Source organism: Bombina bombina, chromosome 9, assembly GCF_027579735.1.
Source record: "Bombina bombina isolate aBomBom1 chromosome 9, aBomBom1.pri, whole genome shotgun sequence".
Taxonomy (NCBI): Eukaryota; Metazoa; Chordata; class Amphibia; order Anura; family Bombinatoridae; genus Bombina; species Bombina bombina.
In genome coordinates, this window is record NC_069507.1 from 199126452 (window position 1) to 199140953 (window position 14502).

Genomic DNA, 14502 nt, shown 5'->3' on the forward strand with positions numbered 1-14502 from the left:
GACGTCAATGGCACTAAACCACAACAACACGTGTCCTGCAGTACCGCAGCTCCCTGGTCACGCCCCCGCTAACGCTGATTGGCTGCTGTCTGTCCTCAAGTCCTCCAGGCTAGCACCGCGTTATGCAGTCTCTATTGCTGGGGTTGTATGGCAGTGACAGTGTGCGTTGAGGCTGACGGCCTGGAGCGTGGCTGAACCGATCGGTGTATACGGACGAATGTGATGGTCGCTGTAGAATCCCCGTGCAGAAGCAGGTCTGTAGGTCAGTTACCGCTAGCGCCTTGAATGTATTGACAGCGTTAATTAAATGCATAGTAATCTATACAGGCAAGTCTTGCACATTTTATAAGATAGTCTAGTACTATTGACATTGTGTACACTAACTTAAGTAATAATTAATAAACATTTTCAGTGCACAACATTTATTCTCAGAGCTCAGTGACAACTTTATCTACTGCATGCCACTCCTTATTTTATTGCTAAATCAACATGGACGTGAAGAAAAAAAAAAGACATTTATACCAGTAAATCTATTTAACCCCTTAGCCATCAGAGTGTGCTGCAATGAATTGCACAGCAGTGCACTGCAGCTCATTCACTTGGGGGTTAATTAATCCTAATAAATGGACATTAAAAGAGTGAATTTCTATCACTACTGTCATTGTGATTAAATGTTTTATTTATTCTATGTCAGCCCCCTGCATCTTTCTAATCAGCAGTAAGTGCTATGTTTTTGTTTATAGTGACAGCCAATCAGAATCACTGTTAAATGTACTTGCCTAGAGTATGCAGGTTAAGGAAAAGGTCACCATAGGATTATTGTAATTCTTAGTGAAATACATAACATTAGTATTTGTAGTCAATGGTAAATCCTATTAATTCCTAGTTTCTCAACCTGTGGTACTAAAAGGTTAAACACTGCTCTATTTAGCAGTCTGGGATATCTGTCCAATGCATAAAGATAAGAACCCATTACACCATTGTATAGGAGATTAGGAAAGCAGTAGAATCACTTTATAACATTTCAGGTCATATGTATATTTTAGTTTGATTAATTATCACCCAAAAAATAGTGGATATTCTGTTCTTTGTTAAACCTTTTGATGTGTTTAACCCATAAGCTATCAAAGAAAGCTGCAGGGCATAGTGTACCATCTTGTAATTTATTTTGGCATATGTTATTTGATTTATGCTGATGGTAACTATCATTGGCAAGTCAGGTTCATATTTTGCCATTGCCTAACTAGGGGTGTGTTTAGGGCAGCAGGCATCTTACGTAGAACTATCAATCTCTGTTCTTTTTTGAAGATTATCGCAATAAGCAACAGCAAAATATACCTTTTTGTATCCTCTGCAGTGTTTAGGAGGATAGGCTCTATTGATGTACAGCAGATCAGTAACACCATGGTTACTAACCTGCTCTCACCCATCATCTGATTATTTCCCCTGTGCTCTAGTTCAGCTATAATGAAAACCTGGCCCGTTAAGGCTACTTGGGGACCGCTGTTGAGAAACAATGGTTTACATTTCTGCAGTGAGCTGTTTTCCTAATCTGCTGGATGTGCGTCACAGTTCAGTGCTGTGTGATCCTGGAGGAGGGATACTGGGATCCTCTCTTTTCCACATAGCAAGCAGAATACTGCCAGTAACAGACGTTATCTTCTAGAGCAGTTCTTCCAGATCATTTTCATGCCAGGGATGTGTGTGGTTTTTTTTTTTATGCAGAAAACAAATTATTAGACATTTTCAAATGTTATACATACTATACAGAAATTATTCAAATTTAAGCTTTTTTTTTTTTTTTTTTTTAAATATATTTTTATTGAAAAGATCCATACAAAGCATCTCATTTTACAATTTTCCAGAGCTTTTCTGACATCTGTTGTCATATTTGTGGTTACTGCTGCGTTTCGCAGCTCCTTTATAGAGTCCAAGTCCATATAGGCTCTTTGGCCACTCAAACATAAACAAGAATGTTAAACAACAAAAGAATACATAATATCAATCATAAATTAAGTCTTATAAATGCGTGTATAAGTCTATTAATAATGGGTATTTAGAGACAGCTGGGGACCTATGTTTTTCTGAAACTCAGGCCTGAAGGCCAGCGTTTCTTGTGGCCATGATGTCGCAGTCCAGCTGCACCCATACTTTATTGTGGTCGTTGTGGCACCAGTCCAGTAATCTCTGTAGTGTGATGGCCTGTTTGTAGGTGTATATGTGGGGAACCCCAAGGCCCCCTCTATCTCTGGGGAGGAAATGTAAGCTTTTTTTAATTTGCATCAGTCCTCAGCATTTACCAGTGATAATGTCCTGTTCATATAACCAGAGTAATAGTTGCATATTAATAAGTAAGATCTGTTGTTTACTGTTTCAGAAAATTACAACAATAAAAATCTTAACAGTAAAGATACAATACTTTCCTAACCACAAATTTCTCTTTTTAAAGTTTTTCACTTTTTTGTGGTTCTTCTAGACCTCACGAGAAAAAAATGTTATAGTTACACTGAAATGTGTTGGCTACTACACCTTAAAGGGACATGAAACCCAAAATGTTTCTTTCATGATTCAGATAGAGAATTTAATTTTAAACCACTTTCCAATTTACTGCTATTATTTAATTTGTTTCCTTCTCTTGTTATCCTTTTGCTGAAAGGTTTATCTAGGTAAGCTCAGGAGCAGCAAATAACCTAGGTTCTAGCTGCTGATTGGTGGCTGCATATGTATACTGATTGTCATTGGCTCACCGATGGGTTCAGTTAGAAACCAGTAGTGCATTGCTGCTCCTTCAACACATGATACCAAGAGAATGAAACAAATTAGAGATTATAGAAGTAAATTAGAAAGTTGTTTAAAATTGTATGATCTACCCAAATCATGGAAGAACATTTTTGGGTTTCATGTCCTTTTTTTTTTTTTTTTTTTTTTTTTTTTTCTATGATCAATCACTTATTTTACACTTTTCTTCACAACAAACATGTTAAAGGGAGATACAACCCAGATTCCAATTTACTTTACTTTAAATTTGCTTAATTCTCACATTTTATTCTTTAACCCTTTGAGTGCTAATGACGGCTCAGAGCCCTCATGAGCACTCTCCCACCTTGAGAGAGATCTGGGGCTCCTACCCGCTCCTACCCCGGCGATCGTGCCTGTAGAGTGACAGGCATCACCGGGGCTTCACATGATGCGCAGTGACGTCACGCACAATGACGTGATGACGTCGCCGCACAACTTTATTTATACTTAACAATGTTAAGTATAGGAGGAGGGGGCATGCTGCTTAGAAGCCTGTATCTCAGGCATCTAAGCAGCTACATACCCCCAAGACCCACTGTTAGAAAGGTAATCGCCTAACCTTTCCAACAGTGTAAGTCTTGGGGGTCTGTAAAATAAAAAAAATCCTTAGAAAATATTAGCACCCAGGTGTGAAAGTGCTTAGCACTCAAAGGGTTAAAGAGATATCTAGATAGGAAGCGTGTATGGAGCACTAGATGACAGTAAATAGTGCTACCATCAAGTGCTCTTTCTAATGTATAACGTTGTTGCAAAACTGCTGCCTTATAGTGCTGCACACTCCTGAGCTGACCTTGCTGCATTTCTACAAAGGATAACCAGAAAACAAAAATCTGATAATTGACGTAAACTGGAAAGTTGTTTTAAAATTGTATGTTGTGTCTAAATCATTTTTTATGTCCCCTTTAAAGGAACAGTGTAGTATAAAATTGTTCTCAATAATTTATTTCTAATTACTTCTTATATCAGCTGCAGAGTTTACATTGTGTGGGAATTTGTTCCTTTTTTAATTTTTTTTGCATATGAAATAGCTATTTCTGCTACCTGAAACCACAACCCTATACAGTTGACTGAACTATCTCCAGTTTAATAGATTAATCGTTCACATTTTGATCAACTTTTCAGCTGTACTTTATTGGAAGGAGAAAATAATGATAACCTTAATAATAATTTAAATAGTTTTTATTTAACTAATGCAATAACATTCTATTTCTTTTGTAATGCTTGCCCTTCCCTCCTCACACTTAGGTCCTTGTGCAGATCTATTTCACTCCCAACAATCTTCTATTTGTTGAGCTTCTTGAAACAGTATGGGTTGATTCTGTGTACATAGATTTGCAGCGGAGCAATGTCATTAAAGAGACAGTGAATTCAAAATTAAACTCACATGCTTCAGAAAGAACATGCAGGTTTTAGCAATTTTTCACATTTAGTTAATTTATCTAATTTGCTTCATTCTCTGGGTATCCATTGTTGAAAAACTTACACTGGTAGGATCAGAAGCAATTCACTTCTGTGAGCTAGCTGCTTGTCACTGTCTCATCCAATGGGGTCAGCTAGGCCCCAGTAGAGTGTTGCTCTCCTTCAACAAACAATACCAGGAGAATGAAGCAAATTTGATAAAATAAGTAAATCTGAAAATTGTCTACATTATCTGAAACCCAAAAGTTTTCTTTCATTATGTCCCCTTTTTTCAGGTATATTTCTCAACTCTGTATGTTTGTTTTATAACATTTTGCTGTAAAGAAGCGCCATGTTGTTTCTGCAGACACAGATTCTAAGTTTTGAGAGCTACAAAACCAATAATATGTGATAATATCTTCTAGGTAGAAAAATTGGCCAAAATAATCTTACAGAAACCTCTGAGAGTATGACATTGTGAATAGATTAATGGAATTAATTTACTAAAAAAAATGAAACATTACAGCATCTTGCTATACAATTAAAGGGACATAAAACAAGTTGGGATAGACAAAATATAATATGTACTTTAATTACTTTACCTGCAAATTTATACTGCAGTGCCTCGCCATTAACCCTTTCTTTTTAAGTTTCCAAATTGTTGAGCTTTAACTACCCTCACACAATTCCTTTCTATGGCTGTATTTTGTGGTGACATAACCACATATCTCTCTTCACCTTTGATTTGGTAGAATGCAGAACTTTAAAGGGACATGAAATCCACATTTTTTTTCTTTCATGATTTAGAAAGAGAATGTAATTTTAAACATCTTTCTAATTTACTTCTATTATCTAATTTGTTTTATTCTCTTGATATTCTTTGCTGAAAAGCATATCTAGATATGCTCAGTAGCTGCTGATTGGTTGCTGCACATAGAAGCCTCGTGTGATTGGCTCACCCATGTGCATTGCTTTTTCTTTAACTAAGGATATCTAAAAAATGAAGCAAAATACATAATAGAAGTAAATTGTAATGTTGTTTAAATTTGTATTCTCTATCTGAATCATGAAAGAAAGATTTTGGGTTTAGTGGCCCTTTAACACTCTATCTGCTGGAGCATGCCTAGAAGCAAATAAGCTGCTGTGCACTCAGTTGAAATAAAATGCCTGTGTTTCTGATACTAAACACTGATAAGGGGAGGGGGGAGCAGAATACTCCAGACAGCATGACTATAACTAATTTTGCTTATTTTTGAAAATTATTTTAAAATACGTGCCAGCAATTTTAAAACTTTTTTTAATCTAAAGGTTTATTCTTCCTGAAATAAGATCCCTCATCCCCTTTAAATAATTATTTAAAAAAAATAAAAAAAAATGTATCCGCCACTTTTTACTTTGTAACTTCCATGATATAAACACAACACAATATTCTTGCTGGCTCCTACAATTTTTTTAAAAAAGTTTAACTTCTTTAGCTGACTGGCACTGAAGACACAGAAATAAATTACAGCAAAAGAGGAAATACATTGCTTTATTAAAAAAAAAAAAAAAAAAAAAAAAAAAAAGGAACTGAAACTAGATTCACTAACCTTTGTACCATTTCGTAAAAATATTTGCATGTAGTACTGGGGCAAATGTAATACGCTGGCATAATTATCTTAGAAGATTTAAAGATAACTGTTTTACAAAAAAAAGCATACTACAATTAAAAAGTTTTATTCTGTGCAGCGCTGTGACTTATTTAGTGGTGTGTGTGTGTGTGTGTGATTACCTGATTTCACTGAATGTTCTTTTTCCGTGTTTGCACAGTTGCCGTAGTGATCACTTCAGATTCAAAATGGGCACCCCAGCCTCTGTAGCTGACTCACAACCTACATCATGGCAAGTACAAGAGCCGCCAGCAAGAAAAAAGGCTTCCGCTAATATTTTCAAAGACATTGACCTCCTCCAGCTACAAACTCTTTTCCGTGCCAGCGGTGATGAGTGTGCAGAGGAGCGAGCTCGAATTATTTGCGAGTATTCAGAGGATCGACGAATAGCCGAAGCATTGATCCAACTCCGAAAGAAGAAAAGAAAGAAAGCATCCTCTAAACATAAGGACCGCATTGGAACACTCTCTGTGCAGCATTTTAGTAAACTTTGGTAAGGTGCAATTTACTGTAGATCCTTTAAAGGGACGTTAAACACTTTGAGATGGTAATGTAAAATGATAAATCGTATATGGGGGAAAAAAACTCTGCAATTGACTTTCATTATTTATTTTGTCCTCCTTTTTTTTTTCTTCTTGTAATTCCATTCGGAAATTGTGAGCTTTTCAGTTCCTGTTAGAAATGCAAGTGCAGAACACTGTTATATCCCACACAGCCATTGGCTGCACACTCTAGTGACCTATTTATAACTGTACCTAATTGGCTGCAGCAGAGAAGGTAACACAAGTTACAATATGGCAGCTCCCATTGTTTTATAGACGCTAAAACTTTAAATTTATTTTGTCAATATTTAAATGGCTTATGAAACTTTAAAAATACGTCTACACGTTATTCTCAGACTAATCTTTTTTTTTTTTTGAATGCATCATTCTATCTAGCATTTATTTAGTGTTTAATGTCCCTGTTTAAGGGATGATGTAAGACATTATTTTTTTTGTTATGTTCATGTACAAGCAGCATTTAAAGGACCATAAAATACAGTAATCTACAAATAATAAATAAACATTTTTAAATTAGCAGTTAACTTTTTTTTTTTTTTTTTTTCCTTTTTCTTTCTGACAATTTCAAAATTTACTTGCATTTGAGGGCCCAGGTATCATGTTTTATCCAATCAGATTCATATACATATACACTGAACTCTTGCACATGCTCAGTAGGATTTGGTGCCTCATAAAGTGTGTATATAAAAAGACTTCACATTTATATAATGCAAGTAAATTGGAAAGTCTCTACCTGAATCATGAAAGTTTAATTTTGACTTGTTACCTTTTTTCATGTTAATGTCCATTTAAACGAGAGCAGTAGTGAATCTTTAAAATGTTTTTGCATAACATGTTAGTCTATAGCTGTTTATACTTCTATTGAAACTAACAGGAAATGTGTGTTTGTGCACAGCACTTGCTTAGGGATTAATTGCTCACTGTCTGTCTGATAAAGGCAGCTCCCACAGTTGTCCCTCTTTAAGGGGACACTCAAGTCAAAATACATTTATGATTCAGATAGAACATAGTTTTAAGACACTTTCCAATTTACTTCCTTTATCAAATTTTACAGTCTTTTTATATCCGCACTTTCTGGGAAACAAGCTCCTACTGACGATGTGCATAATCTCACAGGTTATACTATACTAATCTGTGATTGGATGGTGTCTGTCGCATGATACAAGGGGCTGGAAAATGGGTGAAAAAATACATTTGTCTGGAAAAAAAATCAACTGCTTATTTGAAATTCAGAGTAGGTGTTCTTTCCTTGTCCTTTTATTACGTACTTGTTAATTATGTAATTTCAAATCAGTAGTAGACTTTTTTTTTTTTTTTTCTTTTTTTTTTTTTCTTCTTTCTGTCAAATTTCAACGTTAAAGGGACAGTCTACATGAAAATGTTTGTTTAAAAAGATTGAAAATCCCTTTATTACTGATTCCCTAGTTTTGCAAATCCAACACACTAATATTAATATACTTTTTTTTTTTTTTTTTACCTTGTATCTAAGCCTCTGCAGACTGTGCTTATCTCTGTACTTTTGACAGACTTGCATTTTAGCCAATCGGTGCTGACTCTTAAATAACTCCACTGTGAAAAACTGTCAAAATGATCAACAAGTATATTAATTACCTTGTTTATGACCATACCAATGATGCATCTATAGGAACACAAGCTGCTGCAATGTATTTTTAAGGGGATACTAAACCCAACTTTTATTATTATAAGCAACTTTCCAATTTACTCCTATTATCAATTTTTATTTGCTCTCCTCTTATCTTTATTTGAAAAGCAGGAATGTAAAGCTAAGGAGCCGGCTTATTTTAGGTTCGGCACCCTGGATTTTCTGTCATTAATCAATGATTCCTTCAAGAATATATATCAAGTGATTTGTGTCTGATTTAAGTATGTTTTGTTGCCTGACTTCAGCAGGGACAGTAAACCCCTTGCAATAGGCTTTCATTATTTATTTGTGCCCTTTTCATGTCATTTACTAATTTAAAAGTGTGGATTTTCTAATATTTAAAACTTGAATTGCACACTGCAGACTCATCAGGGCCAACCCTGCTACATATATTTCCCTAATTGGCTTTAAAGGGGAAGGAAAGTCAAAATTGACATTTGCATGGGTCAATTTATATTGTAAATTGACACATTTTTGCAATATCAATGCTTCTCATAAAAAATACAACTGTTTTTCAGTGGCATACACACATGCTGTGAGTGAACCATCATTCAAACACCACACCTTCTCAGAGTCGGCAGTGTTTTGTATGCCACAGATTAAAGGGACAGTCTACACCAGAAAAGATAGATAATCTCTTTATTACTCATTCCCCAGTTTTGCATAACCAACACGGTTATATTAATATACTTTTTACCTCTGTGAATACCTTGTTTCTAAGCCTATGCAGACTGCCCCTTTATTTCAGTTCTTTTGACAGATATGCATTTTATCCAATCGGTGCTGACTCATAAATGACTCCTCTGGAGTGAGCACAGTTATCTATGACACACATGACCTAGCAGTATCTAACTGTGAAAAACTGTCAAAATGCACTTGGATAAGAGGCAGTTCAACGTCATAGCAATTAGCATATGAGCCTATCTAGGTTTAGCTTTCCACAAAGAATACCAAGAGAGCAAAGCAAATTTGATGATAAAAGTAAATTGGAAAGTTATTTAAAATTTGCATGTCCTATCTGAATCATCAGTTTTCATTTTGACTAGACTGTCCCTTTTAAGTCTTTACTGATGCAATACACATCACCGCTAGCAGACATGGTGTTTGAATCCTGATCCTCCAGTCACACAGAGCATATGTGCATATGCTGGTAAAACAGTTATAACATTTACTAGAATCATTTTTGCTAATGGACGTATATTGCAAATCAACTTACTTTATACTAATATATGACTGGCTAGCCTTGTTGTCTGCAAGCCTGGATTTGCACCTCCCAAGTAAGAAAAGTGGTAGGCGGAGTTTGACTTTTAAAACCCAAATTCAGCAAACAAGATGTCTAAACATTTTTAAAATAAATTAACATGGCAGAAATGCCTTGCAAATACAATTTGTTTACTGTCCCTTTATTTACAATATTACCAGCAGATACGCCCTTGGGATAATTATGCCTGTCTATAATATTTTTTTTTAGGCAATCAGCATGTCTATAATGCAGGAATCCGAATGCTGATTTTTCTTTTTCTTCCCAGCATACATGAAACCAATCACAGGGGCAGTACGTCTACAGAGAGTGGCTCAGAACAGCAGAGTACTGATGGCGAAGACCAGCATTTCAGTGGAACAAAGAAAAGGACCGCAACATGGAGAACGACCAAACTTTCACAAAAGAAACTGAGACAGAAGCGAATATCTGCTTACTTGCACCAGATAAAACGGTGATCTAGTAATGGTGGGTTTCTGTCCTGCACCTTCCTGCACTACCAAGATGCTCAGTGTTAACGGGCTATTGAAATAAAGTTTTATTTTGCCTTTATAACAGGCTGACATCTTTAGATGCTATATTATGCTCTTACTCAGAAGGAGAACTCTTCGTCCTTATGGGAATCGTAAAAGCAATACGATCAACACTTAAACACTCTATTAGCCTTCACTTCTAATATGAGAGGATTTTTGGCAACAAGATGATGTTAAATTCATGGTGAAGTGTAAGAATCGGCTATCAAGATATATATATTCTATCTTTGTCATACCAAGTTCTCAAATCCATTAGAGACTTCCACATCTGGAGCAGTTATGAGTATTTAGTGCGGATAAATATAACACTTACTTTTGTTAAATTATAATGTCTGAAGTTAATTCATTGTGTATTTGTTAATATTAGATTTGTGCTAAATAATTGTTCACTTGGGCTGTTAGATTCCAGTTTCTAAACTTACAGTAACATTAATTTTAAAAGTGAGATATGTTAACAAAAATGTTGAATCACCTGAAAGAGATTCTTTATATCTGTAAAAGATGGCTAAAAAATATCACACGACCATCTCTGTAAAAAAGGAAAATATATTACCTAAAATCAGGATGCTTGCAAGTGAGCCTGCATGCACACACTTTTTTTCCTTTTAGGAAGTTGAATTATGGTGTGGTACAATATCTTCCTTTTTTTTACCTAGAGCAGTTCATTTTATGCTTGTAAACAAAAAATTATGACCCTTTAACATCTGGTAGTGACACCAAAAAGCTTCCTAAAAGTTGATGGAGATTGCTACAAGTTGAATTTACAGCTGGAATTAGTTCTGCAATTTGCACTCAATTTTTTTTTGTCTCTTAAATTTCTTTTTTTATATAAATGTATTTCAGAAAAAGTGCTGAAATAGTAGGTAGCTATATTAAGCTAGGAGAGAGGAAACTAGCTGGAAAACTACAAATAAATATGAAAAAGTGGGCTCTAAATATTGGAACTACTCGGTAGTACCAATTTTCTACTTGGAAGATTGGTACTACTGACAATTTTTTTTATTTTTTATTCTATAAATCAAATTAATTTTCTTAAGGTAAAATTAGAAAATGGAAAGTTACACTAGAACCCTTTTTGTTTGCATAGTGAATATGCCATAATAAAAACATTCCTGAGATATGTGAAAGGGTTTGGAAACCCTACTCATATTTGCACTTTGAATTCTAATGTGTGTTTAAGCTTTTATCATAATGACTTTAAAACGGCTGCATTGATTTAAAATAATCAGAGCCACTAAGTAAAGCTTTCTACAGCCATATTTGTTGATATCGCCTACATTTAAAGGCCTATAAAGCAGTGCTCCTTTTTAGTTAAAAAAAAAAAAAAAAAAAAAAGTCAAAGTAAACATAAAAAGAAATAAACTGTATTTTAATAAATAGTAAACCACTTACTTGTTTTCTTGGAAAACTTAGCACTTATAAATTCTTGTTGGGGCATAAAACCCAATTTTCTTTCTTTCATTCAGGTAGAGTGTGAGCTTTTAAACAACTTTCCAATTTTGTTTTCTTCTCTTGATATCTTTTGTTGAAAAGTATACCCAGGTAGACTGAGGAGCTCCTGATTGGTGGAAAATATATGCCTCATGTCATTGTCTCACCAATTGCATTTAGCTAGCTCCCAGTAGTGTATTGCTGCTTCTTCCATCAAGAATACCAAGAGAACAAAGCAAATACATAATAGAAGTAAACTGGAAAGTTGTTTAAAATGGTATTCTCTATCTGAATCATGCAAGAAAATGTTGGGTTTCATGTCCCTTTAAGTTCTATTGTCATGTGATTTTTGCAGCAAAAGATCATGGGCAATAAACTGAAGTGTTGCTAGGAGACACCATAAAATAGCAGTAGTCAAAGAAGCTGGTCCTTTGCCTTCTTGTTGAGACCGCCGCCTCCTTGTGGGGCAGTGACAGGAAGTAATAGACCCTTTCACAACACAAAGTGTAAAAAAGGGGGAAAAAATGTTTCTAAAGTGATGAATAATGCATATTGCTTTAATTTTTATTAAGTATAACACTGCTTTTTTTTTTTTTTTTTTTTTTTTTTTTTTATTTATTACAACAATAAGAGACTGTTTTACATCCCTTAAAGGGACACTGAACCCAAAAAAAAAATGATTTTGTGATTCAGATAGAGCATGCAATTTTAAGCAACTTTCTAATTTACTGCTATTATCAAATTTTCTTCATTCTCTTGGTATGTTTATTTGAAAAGCAAGAATTTAAGTTTAGATGTCGGCCCATTTTGGTGAACATCCTGGGTTATCCTTGCTGATTGGACAGTACCAATAAACAAATGCTGTACATGGTTCTGAACCACACATTTGCTGGCTCCTTAGCTTAGATGCCTTTTTCAAATAAAGATGTCAAGAGATTGAAGAAAAATTGATAATATAAGTAAATTAGAAAGTTGCTTAAAACTGCATGCTCTATCTGAATCATGAAAGGAAAAATATGGGTTCAGTGTCCCTTTAAAGTGCAAGTAAAGCCCCAAGATTACTTAGCTTTTATTGTGTACAGAGCATATGCACATATGTCTTGTGCACTTGCATTGCCCTTGCTCAGAGAGCATATATTGTGTTGGCAATAACAATTTGCACCATAGCTGATGAATATATGCTAAGCCAATTATCTGAATAAGTGTTTATGACGATTCTTAGGCTATATGTGCTCCATGCACAGTAAAAGCGATCACTTTAAAGGACCAGTCAACGTTGTAGATTTGCATAATTAACTTCATGATAAGAAGACAATGCAATAGCACTTAGTCTGAACTTCAGATGAGTGGTAGATTGTTGTTAAAGGGACAGTCAACACCAGAATTTTTGTTGTTTAAAAAGATAGATAATCCCTTTATAACCCATTTCCCAGTTTTGCATAATTAACACAGTTATATTAATACACTTTTTACTGCTGTGACTATCTTGTATCTAAGCATCTTCTGACCGCCCCTAATCACATGACTTTTAGTTATTATCTATTGACTTGCAGTTTAGCCAATTAGTGCAGTGTCTGCCACAACCCACGGGCGTGATCACAATGCTATCTATATGGTTTACCTGAACTACTCTCCCCTGCTGTGAAAAGCAAATACAGAAGCATGTGATTAGAGGCGGCCTTCAAGGGCTTAGAAATTATCATATGAGCCTTCCTAGGTTTGCTCTCAACTAGAATACAAAGAGAACAAAGCAAAATTGTTGATAAAAGTAAATTTTAAAGTTGTTTAAAATTACATGCCCTATTTGAAAAATAAAAGTTTTTTTTGGCCTTGACTGTCCCTTTAAATAAATTGCAAAGTTATGTCTATTTCCACTCCCTCTGTACCATGTGACAGCCATCAGCCAATCACAAATGCATTCATGTGACAGCCATCAGCCAATCGCAAATGCATATATGTATATGCTGTGAATTCTTGCACATGCTCAGTAGGAGTTGGTGACTCAAAAATTGTAATGCACATTTTGTTAATGGAAGTAAATTGGAAAGTTGTTTAAAACTGCTGCTGCTCTATCTGAATCATGAAGTTTAATTTTGACTTGAGTGTCCCTTTAACATAGCTTTTACTTGAAGCATTTTTGTTCATACAGGTATATTGCAACATACTTCTATACAAGGATGAAATAAAGTCATGTGCATTTCTGTTTGGGGTTTTATGTCCCCTTTACAGCTAAATAAAAAGTAAATTTATTCAATAAAAAAAAAACTTTCCATGCAACCCCCCCCCCCCCCCCCTTTGGACATTAACCTGTTGCTCAACCCAGTGTGTCCGTGGTGGAATGAAAAGTTCTGTTATCTAAAAATCTAAGCACAATCATATTCAATTGCTTTTACTTAAAGAGACAGGAAACACCATTTTCTTTCATAGTAACAATTTTCCAATTTACTTCTATGATCAGATTTGCTTCATTCTCTTGTTATCCTTTTCTGAAGGAATTGCATTGCCCTACTTCAGCTAGATGAACACATCTAGTTGGCCAATCACAAGAGACAAATGTGTGCAGGCACCAATGAGCAACTAGCTCCCACTGTAGGATATGTGCGTATCCTTTTTCATCAAGGCATACCAAAATTTCATGCTCTATCAGAATCATGCAAGGTTAATTTGGACTTTCCTATGCCTTTTTTAAAACTGAAAAAGACCACATTAAGTGGTATTTTTTTGCGGATAAAATGTAACTGTACCTTGGTAGTCCTGCCTGTCCCCTTATATTTAAAAAAATCCTTTGCCTGCAGTGCCAAACCTAAATCTCAGTGTGATTAGTTAAATATTCTCTCCTGCAATAATTAAGTAGACATTATTAAAAGCATTGTTTGCTAAATCTGTGCATATCTCATTTTCTTTCACTTGTGTTTTTCCTGCGTGAGTTACAGAGGTATGAAAATATCTGTCAGATTTGGTTGACTGATGTATAATAAATGTATTTAAATATTTTTCTTTGTGTCTTGTGCTAATGTAAATTAAATAATTAGAAACCAAGAAATAGCTACACACAGATCTTGAATATATACCTAAAAAGCTGCACATATATGTATGAGTGAATGTATATCTGTGTATGTGTGTGTGTAAAAATAAATATATATATATATATTATAGCAAAAAAATGGATTAGGAGATTGGTGTATGGGCGCAAGACAGTACTTATCAC

At 34.9% G+C, this 14502-nt stretch overlaps 1 protein-coding gene across 2 annotated transcripts; it reads left to right on the forward strand.

Moving 5' to 3' along the window:
* The first annotated feature begins 116 nt into the window (after positions 1 to 116).
* AVPI1 (arginine vasopressin induced 1) lies at positions 117 to 14287 on the forward strand. Of its 2 annotated transcripts, none has more exons than XM_053692566.1 (3): positions 117 to 254; positions 6007 to 6339; positions 9599 to 14287. In XM_053692566.1, the coding sequence occupies exons 1-3, from the start codon at positions 223 to 225 to the stop codon at positions 9786 to 9788; spliced, it is 555 nt and encodes a 184-aa protein (XP_053548541.1). In that variant the 5' UTR covers positions 117 to 222; the 3' UTR covers positions 9789 to 14287. The 2 variants fall into 2 exon arrangements, with proteins under 2 accessions (XP_053548541.1, XP_053548542.1); XM_053692567.1 differs by having other exon boundaries at positions 137 to 262.
* The last annotated feature ends 215 nt before the right edge of the window (positions 14288 to 14502 follow it).